At 41.9% G+C, this 18,399-nt stretch overlaps 1 protein-coding gene and 1 pseudogene across 3 annotated transcripts in view; both read right to left on the reverse strand.

Moving 5' to 3' along the window:
* Window positions 1-70: 70 nt before the first annotated feature.
* The window catches only part of Ntrk2 (neurotrophic tyrosine kinase, receptor, type 2), a 345,349-nt gene continuing 327,020 nt past the window's right edge, over window positions 71-18,399 (reverse strand). For all 3 annotated transcript variants that reach the window (XM_005387932.2, XM_005387931.2, XM_013516029.1), the window contains 2 exons: window positions 6,714-6,872; window positions 71-4,871 (listed from right to left, as the gene is read on the reverse strand). In XM_005387932.2, coding sequence (XP_005387989.1) covers window positions 4,686-4,871; window positions 6,714-6,872 — 345 coding nt within the window. In that variant the 3' untranslated portion in view covers window positions 71-4,685. The remainder of the gene's footprint in view (window positions 4,872-6,713; window positions 6,873-18,399) is intronic.
* On the reverse strand, window positions 9,050-11,455 carry LOC102018315 (annotated as a pseudogene).

Here is an 18,399-nt window from a genome sequence, read left to right on the forward strand (position 1 = left end):
TTTTTTTTTTTTTTTTTTTTTTTTTTTTTTTTTTTTTTTGCTTTGCTTTGTGTTTGTGATGAATGGAGCAAGTGTGTGAATAAATAAATAAATAAGTAAATAGTTAAATAAATAAATAGACGTCAAAGGAAAAGAAAGAGGGAGGAATGGAAAAACTAAGTATGTTTAAGAACCTTTGACTTGAGCAGCAGTGATTCATTCCAGTCCTGACAACAAGAAAATACCCTTTCCTGCACTGTCATTTTTAACTATAATCCTCCCACCTCCAGTTCTTTAGAATAACATTTGAAATTCATTTACAAGCTTTCACAACCTGAGTCTCTGTAACCCAGTTACACATTGTGAAGAATCCTATTGCTGTGAATTTAGATATTCAGGAAGCTGGGTTGCCAGCCATTCCTCTCATGAGATTTCAAAGTGTTATAGGGCCAAACCAAAGGCCAATACTAGAAATAAAGTCCTCAAGCAAGTGAGAAAAAGTGATGGGGGGTCAAGAGAATCAAGGGACTATGTGTATATGCTGTACTTTTAAAAATTAGACACAATTTAATATTGTTGATATTATAGGCTGCCCAATTTGCAAAACGAAAGGTTAAAAAATGTCCATTATTGACCAAGGAATCCTCTTGTCTGAGGCTTTGCAAAATACAGTACTTTATACCATTGCTTAGTATATTTGAACATGGATGAGGACATTCTCAATACTTGCTTATCTCACTTATCACTTGGATTTCTCCTTACTTGCCTCCAACATTCCAGTTTATCTGTGATACAAGATTTGACTCTGGACATAAGTGTAAATGGTCACAGTGGGACAAGGCGAACTTAACATAAATGTGTAAAAGGACCAAAAAAATTAATTTTCCCTTCCTAGACCTTTACATAATGATCTCTATTTCAGTCTGCATTCTCCTTTCAAGGAGCCAAAGAATGGATGCCCAGGGGGATGACTTTTTTTCTGATGTTTGGGGAAGCACATTATCTTACATCTGTTTCCATCCTTGCAGTACTGCACAGAGTTGAAGAGTGCGATGTCTTACCCACATGGAGAATGGAAGCTCTAACTGCAATGGGACATTGATGGGTTTTGGTTATTTAGCAGTTTTAAGCAAATTATTAATGCTGCACCCTACTTATAATTATCTCTATTACTGTGTGCCTATATATTTATACATAAACACACACATTATGTATGTATGTGCATTTGTATATGTATAAATAAAGTATATAACACATATATAAAATACATGAAAATACCACAGATAACACTGATGTGAACACATGTATAATATGAATCCTGAAATAACCCTTGATAGCATAGTTCAAAGTGTTTTGTAAGTAAGCCCGATTATGACACCAGTTCAGTGTACAAGGATGTAGCTGAAGCTAAGAGCACGATTATATATCACAATATCTCAGCCGCTTGCCATCTTATGTATTGCCTTTCATTCTTCTACCTTCCTACCCTGTTCATGAATTAGTTACTGTACTTTATTTTCTGAACTGCTCGTTTGTATATAAGTGTCTTGAGTGGACAGAATCATAGACTTATATAATTGGAGTATGTGGATGAAGCCCTACTGGTGCCAGATGTCAGGTTGGAGATTTCTGGCCTGCCTCTGAGTCTCTGAGTCTCAATTTCCTCACCTAGGAAGCATAGAGATAATTTGTGAACACATGGGGAAAGCACTTCAAAAGCAGTTAGAACAACTTATGAGTGGACGTGGCTGCCAGACTGGGCTTGACGGATCAGCTTTGTCACTGCTATTATTGGAGCTGTTAAGGTGTTTGATGACAGGCCATCCTTGGTGATTGTTACATATAGAATGAAGACGCTGCTTGGCTAAAATTTATAAAACCATAGAAAAAGAGGTGGTAGAAGAACGGCAACAAGTGTTTCAAGATATTCTGTGGCTCATTCAACTCTTAAAAGCAAGCCAATGTTCGTTCAGAGCAAGACATCTCTAAAGTCAGCACATACTCTTGAGACGACATAGGGACTAATGAAGGTAGTAGTAACAATCAATATAAATAGCTATAAAACTTTGCACTTGCATAGTACCTTTCATTTCAAGACCTTGAGGGACTTGTCAGAAGGTATAAGGAAAATTTTTTATTTTCATTTTTTGCTATTTTCCTTCTGAGGAAAACACAACTGGAACAGAACACTCCTATCTTCTGATCTGCTTTCAACAAATGTTTGCCCTGAAACTGCACCACCCTCCTTGAACTAGAAGATCCCTTTAAGTATTATCTCCTTTGTTCTCAGTTAAAATAAGAAATAACTGGCAACTTTTTCTCCCAGAGAAGCTGGCCAAACACACAAACCTGTGTATATTTTCAGGTTGTCTGTGATGAAACCTAGAAGAGTCTGTACAAATCTGCCTATTCTTACTGTTTCATAGAGCTCCACAGTGTTGTAACAGTACCGTGGGTCCTTAATATGATATACACGTGCATGCATATATCATGGAGATATGGCTTTCATTATATTATTATGTGTGTTCTGGAGGGGTTTGTTTTCACTGGCAAAGAGAAAAAATACCTCAGCTCCCATCTCTACTGGGCCAGTGCAGAGTCTGAAGGGACTGTATGGTTCGTCTTATGCAACCCCTTCACTTGGCCACAGATGCTACTGGATTTCATTTTGTTCTTGCTAATTTATACTTTTGAGTTTTCAGTACTGGTTTTCATAGCCTATAAAGAAAAACAAAGTGCTCCAGTATTTAATGGGAATAAGCAAAACCTAAGTGGTGCTCCTGCACCTTCAGAAACAAATAGCAAATGAAATAACCTAAGATGGATTAAGATCACTCCCTTCCAATCTGGCTAACACTATAAAGATGTCAGGGCCAGCAAAGTTTCCCTCACGGAGGGTAGCGCATTCTCTTTAGGAATAGAAATACTTTTCTCCTTGGCATGACTGACTCTCTAACTGTAAATTCCTAGTCTCTCTTTCCTCAAGACTAAGAACCATGCCCAACAGCACACCTCTAATCTCAGTCTGGACACAGCCTCCCATGGCATCTTGTGCCAACTTTTAAGTTTTCTTTTTTCTCTTGTTTAATGATGTAAAAAGAACAAAACAAAACAAAACAGCATACTGACAGTGGAATATACTTGGAATGAAACCGCTCTCCCAACCAGGGCCTAGAGCAAGAGACTTGGCCTGTGTACACTGAACATGAATGCATGTGATGTGCCCAGTGAGGTTTCTCTTCCCTTACAAATTGATCCTGCCTGTCCCAGAGTCCTGGGGGCTCCATGTGAATGAAGATATCCAGGGTTCAGGGCCATATTCGGTAAAACCCATCGCCACCAACTGTACCACGCCCAGACTTTTATTCTCAGCTAATGAATGCCATTAGCACTGCTTAATCATATAAATTATACCTTTTATGGATCTGCTCTACCTATCAGGGTCACGACGTCTGGAGTGTTAGTTTCTGCACATAGGATATTAATCGATGAAGACCATGCACAATTTTGCTTGCACAGTTAAAAGGACAGGTGGGAGTGGAGGGTAGGGGTCAGAGGAGGTGCTTGCTGTCTGAAAAGTTCAATATAAGAGAAACTTGGCTCCAAATTGAGAGCTTGTCTTATTTTTCCAAGTCCTTGATTTCCAACCTGACCCTGAAATGATCTCTGGACCAGAATCTGCCTCTTTTCAACTGGACTTGACAAAGGCTTGGTCCAAAATACTTGAAAAAGACCCCAGCACTGTCACCATGACAACCAAGACAAGACTGCATCTGAGCACATGACACACTGTCCTGTGCCCCTAGAAGTCACATTTTATCTCTGCTGCACGCTAGTGTGTCTGGAGATGGGAGAAGAAAAATCCACTGCACAGAGTCTGCCAGTCTGTGTACGCCTCAGAAGGTCCTTGGGGGAAGGTGCCAGTTGCATTCCTCCAGCTGACAGTTGCCGGGTTTGTTCTAAGTATCAGCTGACACCGGCGGATCCCAGTGGTTGCCTTTGTTTCTCCCATTTCTCCTGAAGTTTATAATAAATCTTCTCTCTCTCTGGTTTAATCTCCCACAGATAAAGTTTTCCCAGATTGAACACAAGTCTTCCTTAAGCCACACAGGCTTAAACCATCCAAAAACAATATGAAGAGTAATAATAATAATAATTAATAAATAAATAGAAGTGAATCCATACAAACTCTCGATGTCTGTACAGCAGAAGTGACAAAGTTTAAGTCAAATATTTGTTTCCCTTTTTTCATCCACGTCAAAGGCAGGAATACAACAAGGCATTGTTAGTTATGGTGGGCAAACTGGAGCGTCTGCTGATATAACAAATTAGGTTTTTTAAGGCCTTTGTCTATGCAGAGTTAATAGTAATGCAGAAGCCAGATTGATTAAAAAGAGAAGGAAGGGCTGTGAAGCAGAGAACCAAAACCAAACAAACAAAAAATGAAAACTAGAAAAGAAAAAGAAAGAAACAAACCAAGGAAGATGGGAAGAGAGAAAGAGACGATGCCAGAAAGAAGTCAGTACTGCATCTGTGGGTGGAGAAGTCCACACTGCTTCAGTCTGAGAGCGTCACCGGGGCTTCTTAATACCGCCGGAGCTGCCTGTCAACGCGGCAGCCTCGTGGCATCCAGCGGCAGGAAAAGATGTTCATCCTCTCGTCCGTCTGAGGAGTGTGTTGGGAAGGGTAGGTCTGGGGAGAGGGTCCTAGCCGAGAATGTCCAGATAGACCGGAGACGCCTTGGCCAAGTTTTGAAGGAGGGTGTGGATGCCCTTGATGTTCTTTCTCATGTGGGGTTCCCGCTGCCAGCACCCCAGCATCAGCTCATACACCTCCTGAGGGCACGTGCGGGGTCGCTGAAGGACTCGGCCCTGCGTGATGCACTCGATCACCTAGAAGAGCAGAGAAGGGTCAGACAGGAGGGAGAGCATGCTGGGCCAGCATGTGCTGGGCCCAAAGGAGTGAGAGAGGGTGCCTTCTTCCTTCTGCTTAGCTTTTCCTTTTAAAATCACTATAGTAGGGGCTGGGGATTTAGCTCAGTGGCAAAGCACCTGCCTGGCAAGCGCAAGGTCGTGAGTTCGGTTCCTGGTACCGGAGAAAAACCAAAATAAATAAATAAATAAAATAAAATCACTATAGTAAGTGTACTTATTTGTTTTGTATATGTATGTATCAAATGATATGTATCAAATGTATCATATGTATCAAATGTATATGTATCAAATGATAATTTGATACATATGCACAATGGTAGTGATCAAATCAGAGTAATTAGCATTTACATCTACCTCAACATTTTTATCATTTCTTTGGGCTGAGAGCCTTCCGACAGCTCTCATCTAGTTCATGAAATTATACCCTTAATGTTAATGGCTCAGTATTACTCCACTGCATGTCTCTATCAGCTCCTCCTGGGGGATGGTCGGCTGTCGTTTTGAGAACTGATGGTTCTCCGTGGAATATGTAATTGTTGGGAACTGTAGTCAACCTGCTGTGCTGTGTGGGGCACTGGAGCACTTCCTGTGTGACTGTGCTGTGGTCCCTGTCACCCATTGCTGCCTCTTCCCTTCCCTGATGCTTTCTAACCTGTAGAGGGAGCAGGCTTTTGAAAAAGGAAGTCCACTTGCTGTTTATTTCTCTCAAAGGAAAAACAACAATTATTGTGGGTTGGTTTACATTCTGGTTACTTTGATGGGCTTATATCCACTTCTCAATACACTCTGATGTCACAAAACTGGTGGAGAAATAATTTCTTTATGCAGAGTGCCCCTCCACCTCAGACAGTCCTATGTATTAGTTTTTACTGGCCTGAGATGGAACCTAAGTCACTTGTGTGTTAAGGTGCTGATTGATGAGGAACCCCAGGCTACAGATATGAGCAGGCATTTCTCATAACAGAATTGGGTTGAAAAGACACAGACACAGATCTGAAAAAGATGTGAAATGCCTGTCTAAGACACTGATCCTCAAATCTAGACATACAGTCAGCCCCCTGTACCTGTGGGTTCCACATCTGTGGATTCAACCAGCTGCATGTCAAGAATACTCAAAAAATAACTGCACCCATACTGATCATACACAGACTTTTTTCTTGTCATTATTCCCTAATACGGTGCACTGATTGTTTATATTACATTTGTTTGTATTAGCTATTGTAAGTAATCTATAGGTGTTTTAAAGTAGATAGGAAGATATACATAGATTATACACAAATACTATACCATTATCTACAAGAGATCTGAACATTTTACATTTTGATATCTGGTAAATCCTGAAATCATTCTCCCATGGATTGCAAAAAGATGGAAGAACACACAATACTTGATCTTTTCACTAGTAATGTTCTAGAGAAACGTACAAAAAGGAAAGAATTTTGAAAGTTCACTGGAACAACGAGAAATATCTCCCTGGACTCTAAGGGTGCTGGCATGCTCTATGTGTTTTAAATTTACCAGATGAACAATGCAAATGATTACTCAGTTCCATTTTTAGAAAAGCAAAGCTGTAACACTGGGTTTTCCTTCCTTCAAAGCTCCTAATGTAGTCATTAGTACACTTCAGCTATGAGCTTTAGGTACACAGTAGGCTTCCAGGTACACAGAGAATTAAGTATTCTGAGCCCAACAAAGCAGCACAAGATCGCTCCTTGAACAGCCCAGAGACGGTCCCCACTGGGGAGAGGCCTGTGAGGTTTCAGTCTGGGCTCCAGGCTCTTCCCCAGACCCACTGCATACCTCATTGTTCGATAGTTGGTACCAAGGCTGCTTGCCGTAGGTGAAGATCTCCCACAACACAACGCCCAGACTCCAGACGTCACTCTCTGTGGTGAATTTCCTATACATGATGCTCTCTGGAGGCATCCAGCGAATGGGCAGCATTGTGTGGCCACCAACCTGGCAGGAAAGGGACAAGAGGGAGCATCAGTCACTCTGGAACCAGCATGGAAGGGCGTTGTGTGTGTGTGTATGTGTGTGTGTGCTCCTTTCATTACTGTGCTTATTTATTATAATTGTGTATAAACACATAAGGGATGTATGATTTCCTCACCATCTCAAGCAACAGAGACAGAGGGCCAGGAATGGTCCAAACAAGTCTTCCTTCTATTATTTGGAATTCTCATTCTCTCAAACCAGGAACAGAGACTATGCTTACACACATGTTCATCTTGTATAAACACACACATACACAAATACACACACCTCCCTCCTGGTAGGGGGATGGCTCAGTGTTCTAATTAGCATGGTAGTTTTGGTAAGAATAACAAGTCAGGGCTTCTGGATCCCAAATGGCCTGCACGGTCTCTCTGCTCTGGCCCAGCCCAGAGCTCCCCTCTGCTTTTGGGTATGAAGTGTGTGCAGTGCTGGCTAAAACACCTTCATTCCCTACTATGGCTGAGATGGAAGTTTATTCCCATTTTATAGAAAAGGCAAGTGAAGCGCAGACTGCTTATGAACACAAGGAACTCAGGTCTCTGGATGCCAAATTGAGCACTTTCCCCTCCTCCTTAGCTATTTACAACAAAAAATAAACACATTTCTAAAATGACGATTTTAATTATAATGCTGAGGGGGAGGGGTCACCTAGCAATAGCAATAACAAAGGCAAGGAGAAATACATTTGTCAAAAGAAACTTGTTTGTGATTTCTCACTTCATGTTCAGGGTGTGGCACGTCAGGGCTGCCCGATTCCTGCACAATAGCCTATGGCCTTCAGGTCCCACTCCCCACCCTAGCACTGTCTGGCACTGCCAGGCTGCAGGATGCACCTAACTTGAGAGCAGGCAGGCTTATACTAGGGCTGGAGTCAGGCTCAGTTACAACTCTCACCCTCCTCCACTCAAGGTGTTAAGACTCGCGGTGCCTGGAGATTCTGCCCGGTTCTAATTCTCAGTGTCCATTTGTAACTTATCAGAAGGAGGTGAACTAACACACCTGCAAAATGCTCCCCTCTTCCATCCTGACAGGCTGAACCCAGAGATGTCCAACATGCTCCGTGTTTTCAAGGAATGCCCTTGGCATCATGGAAAGAGTATGAGTGTGGAAGGAGTTTCCCTCTGTTTTGCACTAAAAATGTCTAAATGACAAGCAGAGACACAGCTTGCTGGCTGAGGGTTCGGGTGCCCCATACACTTGCTAACCAACTTTCAGTGAGCCCAAGGCTCATGAAGGCCAAGCTGGCCTCAGCCTTAGATTCATGGCTTTTTCTTCCTAGGCAGTGATGGGGATTCAATACTCAAGGAGAGTATGCTTCTTTCACAGACCTGTCTGAAGGTGGCAGCAACACTCCCCCTCAGACTCCATATTCGAACTGTGACCAGTACAGCACAGGCACTGACCAGTCAGAAAATATGCAAGTGGTGACTATGGTACATGTACATCAGTCCTGTTCACAGCCCTGAGACCCCTGAGTGCCTGGGACTTTCATACGTGCAGAGGAACCAGCACTTGCAGATTCTCAGAAGGACTCAGGGTATAAGCACAGGATGATCCCACCAAGTCCTTGCCAAGGGGAGGACTGCTGTATGGCCAGGCAGGGACTGGACAGAGCCATGGACACTTTCCCTCCGTCTGCATGCCAGAAAAGGCTGAGCAGTTTGGCACATTTATCTTCATAAGCTCCTGGACTTCTCATCCATCTCTGAAGCCATACCTTGGAAAGCACTATACAGTTCACAACACCTCTCTCTGTGGATCCATCTAATTTCACTAATATACTCAGGATTCGTGGTGGCATCTTTACATGATCAATTTTCTCCCAGGTGTTATGAGACTTTGCCTAAGGTCACGCGTCTGACACATGGTACAGATAGGACCGGAGACTAGATGTTCCCACAGACACTTTTCATCTACTGTGAAGGTCACAGTTTGTGCTCTGCTTGCCATGCACAAAAAGGATGGCACAAAATCCGAAGAAAAAACAGTCCCTGTCCTTGTAAACTTGATTCTTGCCTTGCCTATCTTAACCTTTTTCCTTCCTTATAGTGAAGAGCTCATATCGTATTACTCATCCCAGCAGGCTGCACTGGAGCAACTAGATCGGTTGTGCCTTTCTTCACCCATCTTTATTCTCATTAGAGGAAACAGACCCAAGGGGTCAGTGTCACCTAGAGAAGTGGAGGTGCAATAAAGGCTGTGGTTTTGTCTTTCGGTGCTGAGTTGTATTATTTAAGCATCCATGAAAAGAAAGTTTCTTCTGGAAGTGTCTGCGAATTTTCTGAAAAAGGCTTAACACTTAAGAGAGGCATTGTTCTTTTGGAAGGAATGAATTGCTTCTTGCATAGTTCCTTTCAACGAGAGCTATTTACAAAAGGGACAACTTGAATTTTACAGATAAAAGACTTTAAAAAGGACAGACTTTTCTACATGGGCAAGAGGATTTCAGTGCCAAGTTAGTGTGGAATTAGGGTTTTAGTGAAAAAGATACAATTACTTCTTTTATGGAAATGTGGAAATTAGAATTCAGATGTGTGATCAATATAGTTGAGGTGGGAGGGCAGCAAGAGGACTGGCTAGGATGTTGCAACCCACTGAAAATCCCAGTCCCTTAGGAGTATTAAGAGCTGGCTCTTCCAAAAGTTCCTTAACCAGGTGTATCAAATATATTGTCATCTGCCACCTTATCCACTTCATGAAAATTTATAATGCACAGAGCTACATTAAAGCACCTGAGGAGTTCAACAGGAAAGAATGGATTTAACTTTAACATAATGAATTAAACCAATAAGAATATGTGTTTGTGGGTGAGGCATAACTACTCATGTTGGGCTCCTAGAGCCAGACAGCTAAAAGTGGGATTTCGGATGTGTTAGAGAGATAACAGGCTTCCCAAGTTAGCTACTTGGGTCTGCCATACTTATTTTTTTTTTAACAGAGTAGTCACTGCTCAAGGTTTATTTGGTGTTGTAGTTGTTCTGACACTTGGTTACACTGTTCACAGGTAGATCTTTCCTTTTTACATCATATGGCAATGCACACTACTGATATGCAATACACAAAAGCCTTTAAAACAGTTGTGCATAAGACATGCAATATAGTATTGGATTTGTACACTGGATCCCAGGCTGTGACCCACTAGGGAAAAAGTCAGACAAGGTTTGGTTGGTGAAGGCATATAACACAGTAACACACATATGTTTGAAGGGCAACTGGAGTCAGACAAGGTTCAGTTGGTGAAGGCATATAACACAGTAACACACATGTGTTTGAAGGGCAACTGGAGCCTGTGTGACACTGGTCATGGTGTTTCAGAGATGGTGGGCTACTTTACACTGACTGGCTTAGGAGTACACATGTGAAGTATCATCCAGCATCAGGATAGAATTGTGGGGTTTTGTGAACCATTTCTATTTCTAACTTTAGAAAACTGATGTTTTTCTCAGACCATCTTAATACTACTGCTTCAACCACACATCCGAAAAAAGGACAACATGCACAACCTCCAACTAAACCTTCCTGTAACCTACAAAGTGACATGGGACACTGGAAGACTTTAAAACTGCAGCTCCTCCTCTCCCGCAGGGGCTCCACACTCTTCTTCAAACAGGCCTCTTCCTCAGAAATCAGTCACCTTCACAACATCTGAGATCCCACCTTGTCCCAGGACACAAGGAACACTAAGGAAGACACCATCCTTTATGCCATAGAGTCCCTTAGTCATGGTAGAGATTGGATGTACCCTTCTAAGATTCTTCATTACACTTCTTGCCAAATCCACCACAAACAGTCCAGTGGCCCAGGAGGTGTAGCCTTTTAGTTTGATCACTTTGCAAGCACTGCCAACCACCTGTTTATGAACCCCATTCCAACGCTCCTTAGACCCATCAGTGCCTAACTCAGGGCAGATTCTTCAGGGAGACACCAGCAGCATTCACCGCACTCCACACGGGCACACTGGACTCTCCATGCTCCCATAGGATCCATCCACGGCAGCTTAGTGGGTGAACTCCCAGCCTTTCCCCGCTCAGGTAGAAGAACCGGGCTAACTTCAGGTTGCAATCACTTCCAGTAACACAATTTTTGGTAAATCCACTTATCTTCCAAGCCATATAGGTCAAGGCATCTACTGGGTTGGGAACAACAAGCAACTTGCAATTTGGGCTGTACTTTACAACATTAAGAATGATGAGCTTAAAGATGTTCATGCTGTGTTGGACCAAAGTAAGATGGCTTGCTCCCTCCTGCTGATGTGCCCCAGCTGTGATAACAACCAGCTTGGAGATTTCAGTTATGTTATAGTCTTTGCCAGAGACAATTGTTGGTGTTCTAAGGAAATGACTGCTGTGCTGGAGATCTGTTGGCTCTCCCTTCAATTTGTCTTCCATGATGTCCACAAGAGCAATTTCACTTGCCAAGCCCTTCAGTAAGATACTGGCACAGGACATACGAACAGCACCAACCCCAACAACTATGATCTTCTTCTTGGGGACCTGCTCTTCCTAAAGGAGATTCACAGTCAGTTGGTCCTTGAGACTGGCCATCTTGGACTTAGAACCAAAAGGAACAGGAGTGCATGTGCGGGTGGGCACTGGGGCCCACGGTTCTGAGGTCCCAACTTGGAGGTAATGATTCTGGCTCTTCAGGCTGGCCACACCTGACAGTAAAGAGTTTGACACTAATTCATGATATTGAAAACTCAGGGTTCCAAGAGCACATATGACTTCCTAGTTTGGTAAACTTGGCTAAATGCCAAACCTCTCTGTGTCCTAGTTTCTCCAACTCTAAATTGTGGATGACAATATTTACCTCCACAGATTGTTGCAAGGTAAATACTAAAGCAGCTATTTGGGAATGCTTTACAAATCTTAATGCACTAATGGCTTTCAAGGTGTGAGCTACCTCTCTGGAACCTTGATTCTCAGTTCCTTAGTAGACAGTGGTCATTCTGCAATTGCTAAGGAGAAGAACCAACAATGACTGCCCCTAGTCTTCACTTGGCAGTGACAGAGTGGTGACTTTGACTACAGCTTTATCTATTAGATGCTTTGCCAGCGTTGACCATGGCCAGTGAAGAAGCTCCTGTTTCTTCCAAAGAAGAGAAAGAAATCTAGACTTACATTTAGCTTACACATTTTCCCATCTGGTCATTTATTTTCTGTTGCAGTCTCCTTGGGACAGATTTTTCACTTTAATTCTTTCAAGAATCTCTTTGGGGATTTCACACATGCTGTTATAAAGAATGCTCTCCTTGTTTGAAAGTCAAAAGGGTGAGTGGTGGGACAATCAAATAAAAGTTCAAGCAGGGTTCACTAGTTTTCTAAACTCATTTACAACATTTCTGAACATTTTTTAACAACCCTTTCCTGAGGATTTTGGAGCATGTCACAAGAGTAGACGCCCCCAAAATGAGTCACTGTTGTTACAAATTACTGTCATACTTTTGTCACAGACTCTCAATGGCTTTTGAGCCACACAAAACATACATTGTTTGGCAACAAACACAATGAGACATTTGTTTTGTATTGTGCACTTGGCAACCTGCCTTCACATCCTTGCTTAAATATTTGTGAGATGGAATGCGATCACAAGCGTGACACTGAAAGTTGGAATTTCTGCCCTTTACTGTGTAGCTTGCCTTGACGCCTCAGGGATTCTCCAGTAGTCAAGTTGGGGCAGGTGCCTGCTCTTCACTAATCCAGCCAGACTGAGCTGAGGCAAGATGGGAAATCTAGTTATCTAGGAGCTCATGCAGACTTGCAGTCTTTCTTTTCTTTAACCTATGAGATTTGTAGTTCCTGCTGTGGTACTAATCAGCTGGACCCAGTTCCCATAGCCTGGCTTATCTCTTTATTGGTCAGATGTGAAGGGTTAGGGCAGCTCTTGGTTATGTCTAGTACAAAACACTGGTTCTCTGATAATCTACTACCACTCTGCCATCATAATTATCCACCATTATACAGTACCTCATATTCGACAAAGTTTCCTCTGAGTAATCTCCCTTGCATTCAAGGTCTGCCTTCCAAATAGACCTTGGCTTGCCTATATGTTGTAAATACAGTCTAAAGAAGGTGTAAGTAGCTAACCTAAACCCACACACAAAGTCCCTGCCTGCTGGACATCTTATATTCATTCCAAGGGGTCACTCTGTATTTCTGGTTTTTCTAACCATTAACTCATGCTCTGCCTCCAGCCAGCAAGCCCAGCTGTTGCTCTTCACCTAGAGAGCACTTAGTAATGCCTCTTTGGAAGTTTGAGCTCTTCTACTTTCTACCACAAAAAGTCACCTAAATGTAGGCTCAAGTTCTATCATTTCAAGGGTACCTTTCTGCTTCCACTCAGGAACTGTTCTGGTATCCTTAACACAGCCCTGGGAACCACGGGCACTCCCTTTGAGATACATCACATGTCTCGAGGAGAGCAGTAGCTCCTCTAGCAAGCACTGAGGAGACTGACAAGCAAACCACATCTTCAGGTGGGTTTCTTGTGAGGCCTGCTATGCAGAGAGGAACCCTCAATATGTTCTTTCAAAGAGATTAGTCTTTACCACCATCCTGTCCATCCTCGCATCACTTCTCTAAACTCCTTATAGATCTAAGCCTTACATCAGAAGAATGGAAACAGTTTCACCTATTTGATGCTACAAATAAGAACTATTTAATGAAATTCATAGCTCCTGAAAACTGAACTTAAAGTCTAAAGGGTGTAAGCGTTCTCTAAGTTGCAGGAAAAGCCTGTTCCCATCCCTGCAGTAGACAGCGGGATCTGGGAATGAAATTTAGGAAGACTTCTAGCATCCCATTCCTTCTTAGGCTGTAGGGAAAAGGAGAGAATTGAAAGAAGGAGGTAAAAGCATGAAAAAGAAAAAAAAAAAGGACTTGATCATTAGGATTGCTAATCACTGCAAGTTAGTTAAACCAGGAAAGATAATCAGAGCAATGTCTGAGGCTCAAGGCCAAATGAAATTCCATAGTTCCTAAAATAATTAAGGTAAGCAAAAGAATATTTCTGATTTAAAAACATTTTTAATAAGAACTGTTCTTTTAACTCCTAATGATAATTTTCATGATACCTCAGAATTTTGATAGTGATACATATATGTATAGGAGGGCCTGGTTAAGAAACAAAAATGAAAACTGTGTGCTATCTAAAATAATCAGGCTTGAGAATTCCTTAAATCTACCTGCTTGAAAGAGTATTTCAAGGAAATAAATTCCAACAAAAACACTAAAAGGCCCTTGGGGAAACTGCTTGGAATTAGAAATTGATAATACATTATTTTTAGATCAAAGGGATCACATCTAAGCAGTACAACTACAAAATTTATTTTTTACCCAAGAAATTCAAAGTACACAATGTCTTTGGTCACAAGTTATAAACTGTGAAATTTCCCCGATGGCTTAAAGCATGCAATTTCTTTTTCTGCATGTAAATATTCATGTACATATGAATCGATGGCCAACAGGGTAGAAGACTGCTCTCTAGCTCACCACTATTCCTTCTGGCTGCTTGGGGTTTTTTCTCATGTTTTGTTTGTTTGTTTGTTTGTTTGTTTGTTTGAAATTTACAAACTATCTTCATCTCTGGTACAAGTTCAGGAGTTCACAGCTCATTTGTTGGGGGAGCTGAGGGATGAAAGAGAAGGTAACAACTTAGCCCCACTTGTTCTGTTGGCTTCTCATAAAATCCAACTATCGTACTCCACCTTCCCTTATCACAGTCTGGTCTCTTCTCTCCTGGGGCACCCTCCTTCTCTTGTTTCCCTTCATGATCATGCTTATGTCCACAATCCACTTCCCCCACCATCCCCCTTCTGTGTTGTGAGAGGATCATGGATAGGCAGGTGCCTTCCTACAAACCCCAGACAAATGCCTCCCTGGCTCTGAAACCACCAGTGATTTAAAGGCAAGGAATACTAACCTGGGACCTTCTAAACTCAGTAGCAAAGACCAATGATACCTAGGAGGCCACTTTCAGCTTGTGCTATTTACTCAGTGAGTGAGTGATAACTTGTTTGGAAGCCAAACACTTTACTCCCTTAGCAACATTCAGGCCAAAGGGCAAGCCCCATTAAGATATGATTAGTTGTCAGAGGCTTTTGGTCACATTAAATATTGAAGGAGCTCCTAGATCTCTTTATCACAACTCAGGCCTGATTGCTTTGCTTCAGCAGTTTCTCCTGATCTGGTCCTTAAAAATTCATGAAAGCTGTAAACTTTAAGGAATAACTGGACCTTGCTTATTAATCATGTGTTGCATCTGTAATCGAAGGTTGAACACTAGGGAGAAACAATGCCCATAAAATCATCCCCTTGGAGAAGAACCTGGAAGGAACCACTGTGGTCAGACTGTGGGCACTTTGAGACCACATCCAGGAAGATGAGGATTATATTATGAAGAGTGACAGGGCTTCCATGGTGACTGGTCTTTGAATGAGGGGGTACTTCAGGGCAAGGAATTAGGGGCCCATTTACCTTGCCTCTCCTGAATGAATCCAGAATGGGGTGAGCCAGGAGGAACCCTGGTACCAGCCTGGTTGTTCAGTGACACACTGGAAAGTGTTCTGCTACTCCTGGAATTGCTGTATTTATAGCCTAGGCCATTTTTTTGTCTTTTGCCATTTACAGTAACAATCTGGTAAAAGACATAAGGGTAATGACTTCATAAATTCAAGGCCAAGTATTTTTGGATTAATGAATGAGAGGAGATGCTGGACCTTATTGCTCACAATATTTATTCAAATATTTTTTTTCATAAATTACTATCCTGCCAGAACAAGGCAAATTATCATCTGTGTTGAATGAAAAGGTCATAGAACTGACTTTAATTCTCCCAGTACTTGGTGAGCAGATATACAAATTTAACACACAATTTCCATTGAGGATTCAATTTGCCTACATTTTACCATAAAATCTTAGTGATATAAGTAAACATTATGATTATAATACCTCATATCTGTCTTGTACTTTTTGCATTTTCACAGTGTGTCTATATCTGTTCACTCTATAATAATTGTACTTACTCCCAAATGCTGTAAAGATTAAATGAGCTGATATTAGAAAAGTTATTAGAAACCAGGCTCAAAGGCCTTATGTGATGTCATTTATATGTGTTTTAAAAGGCAAACCAATAGGTCTAGAAAACCTGTGGTTTCCTGGGACTGAGTAGAAGAAAAATTTTCTTTAGAAGGGTAGGAGGAGAGGGTTTGGGGTGATGAAAATGTTCTACACCTTGCTTGTAGTAGCAGTTAAATTATTTTTCCAGAACACATAGAACTATACTATAAAAAGGGTAGATTTGCTACATGTTTATTATACCTCAGTGAACCTGACTTAAACAAAGCTTTCAGAACAACTGACAAAAATAATGTGTAATAGATATCATTTGTGTTGTGTCCTGTGAGGAGGTTAGGCTTGTTCTTTTATCTCGGTTTAAGAGATCAGGAATCTCCAGGCTCCAGAGATAAAGTAACAGAACTGGGACCACACAACCAGGAAACAGTTAAGCCAGGTGCTGGCTCTGTAACACTTGGCACTCTTTCTGGTTTAGCTCTAGCTGACTTGGAGTTGCATGAAGGGGTGGGAAAGCCTTGCTGCCTTGGCTTCCATAACAAAGTATAATAAACTGAGTGGCTTAAACAACAGAAATTTATTTTCTCACAATTCTAGAACCCAGAAGTTCCAAGTAAAAGTCCTATGCAATTCAATTTCTAAATAAGACTCTCTTGCTGGCTTGTCAGTGTCTGCCTTGCTATATTCCACATAGCTCTCCTTGGATGTGCATGCTAGGAATGAAATAGTAAACTCTCAGAAGTTCCTTTCTGTAAGGGCAATGATCCTATCCAAATAGGAGCCTATTCTTTTTTTTTCCCCAGTACTGGGAATCGAACTCATGACCTCATGCTTGCCAGGCAGGCGCTGTGCCACTGACCTAAATCCCCAGCCCAAGGAGCCTATTCTTATGACCTCATTTAACCCTAATACTTCCTTAAAAGCCCTGTTTCCAAATACAGTCAGGGGATAGGGGATAGGCTGTCGATATTGTTTGAATTTTAGAATTGCCCAAAATTCCATGCAGTGAAGGCTCACTCCCTATTGGATGTGGTAGGCCCTCCAGCAGGTGGGGCCTAGTGGGAGGACTTTAGGTTACTGGAGCTGTGCTCTTGTGGGAGCCTATACCTTTCTTCCTTTTCTCTTTGCTCCCTGGCAAGGACTCAAGTGAGTGTGCCCTGGCATGTGCTGCAATCTTGATGGACTGTCTCACCACAGGCCCAAAGTACTGGGGCCTATCAACCATGGAGTGAGATCTCAAAAATGTGAGCTGAAATAAACTTCTCTTTTACTTAAATTGGTGAGCTCAAGGGTCTTTTTTTAATGATGCAAGGCTGACTAACACAGGCCTCAACAGGTTTTGAGGAGACACAGTCTATCTGACTATCCTTCCCAATGCTCCCCTTCTGATTTAGGAGCGATAGAGGAGCCACAGCAGCTCTGAGCACTAAAATGTGGACAGATCTAGTTGGAATCCAAATCTGTGCCCTTTTGTCAGATTGTCATTAAGGGAAGGCCTGACCCCACTACTCTCTTCCCTTTTTGGGTAAGCTTCCATGATTTTTTCTACACTAACTAATTTCAGAATTTAGCAGATACACTCCTGCTCTAGCTCCAAAGCAGCCCCTAGATTCAGTTGATTTCCAGTACAGCGTTAGGTCAATCTCTTTCCATACCCCTACCCATCCTGATTACTTCCCCAATATTACACCAGCTATGTGATAAAACATCATTACAAAGGTCATCCTTTGCCTCCTAAAACAATCTGAGCAGCTTTTGTGATTTCAAGGAAAGAAAAGATTGTGTAACCCTGAGGTCCTCAATGGTGACTGGTTAGCATTCTTCCTTTTGCATCTTCCATCTTCCCCTCAGTCTCCCTGATATAACTCTTCTGCAGTCTCTCTCAAGGTCTCTACACTCTGCAGTCACACTTTGTTTTTACCAAGATTCTATTTGGGTGGAGATCATTGGTATTTAGGATAATATATTTACTCATTACATAAAGGTCTTTCAGCACTAGTACCTATTCTCTCCACATAGACTCAAGGATAGTAATTCTTTTCAAATCTGAATGTGTCTGTAGAGAGAAACACACAAACACTGGTTTATTTAGAATAAAAAATCTACTACAAATTAACTGAAAACTCCAGAAAAAGAAAGAGATGATTCCTAATTTAAGAACATTGGGCTTTTGAATAATTGTCATCCTTTTCCAGTGACAGCCTATGCCATGCTGTTACAGTTTGTGTGTAGATGTCCTCTCCCAATGCCTCATGCAGCCATTGGGCTTTTTCAGAAGTGGCTAAATCTAAAGTATGTGATGCTGGGACATGTCATTAATTAAATCAGTCCACTGATTGGCTTGGCATAGTTCTAGCTGGAATTAAGGATGTAAGTGCTACACCCACCCTGGGGGCAGCCTGCATACATTCCAAGGG

This window comes from Chinchilla lanigera, unplaced genomic scaffold, assembly GCF_000276665.1.
Source record: "Chinchilla lanigera isolate Chin_1 unplaced genomic scaffold, ChiLan1.0 scaffold00031, whole genome shotgun sequence".
NCBI classification, from domain to species: Eukaryota; Metazoa; Chordata; class Mammalia; order Rodentia; family Chinchillidae; genus Chinchilla; species Chinchilla lanigera.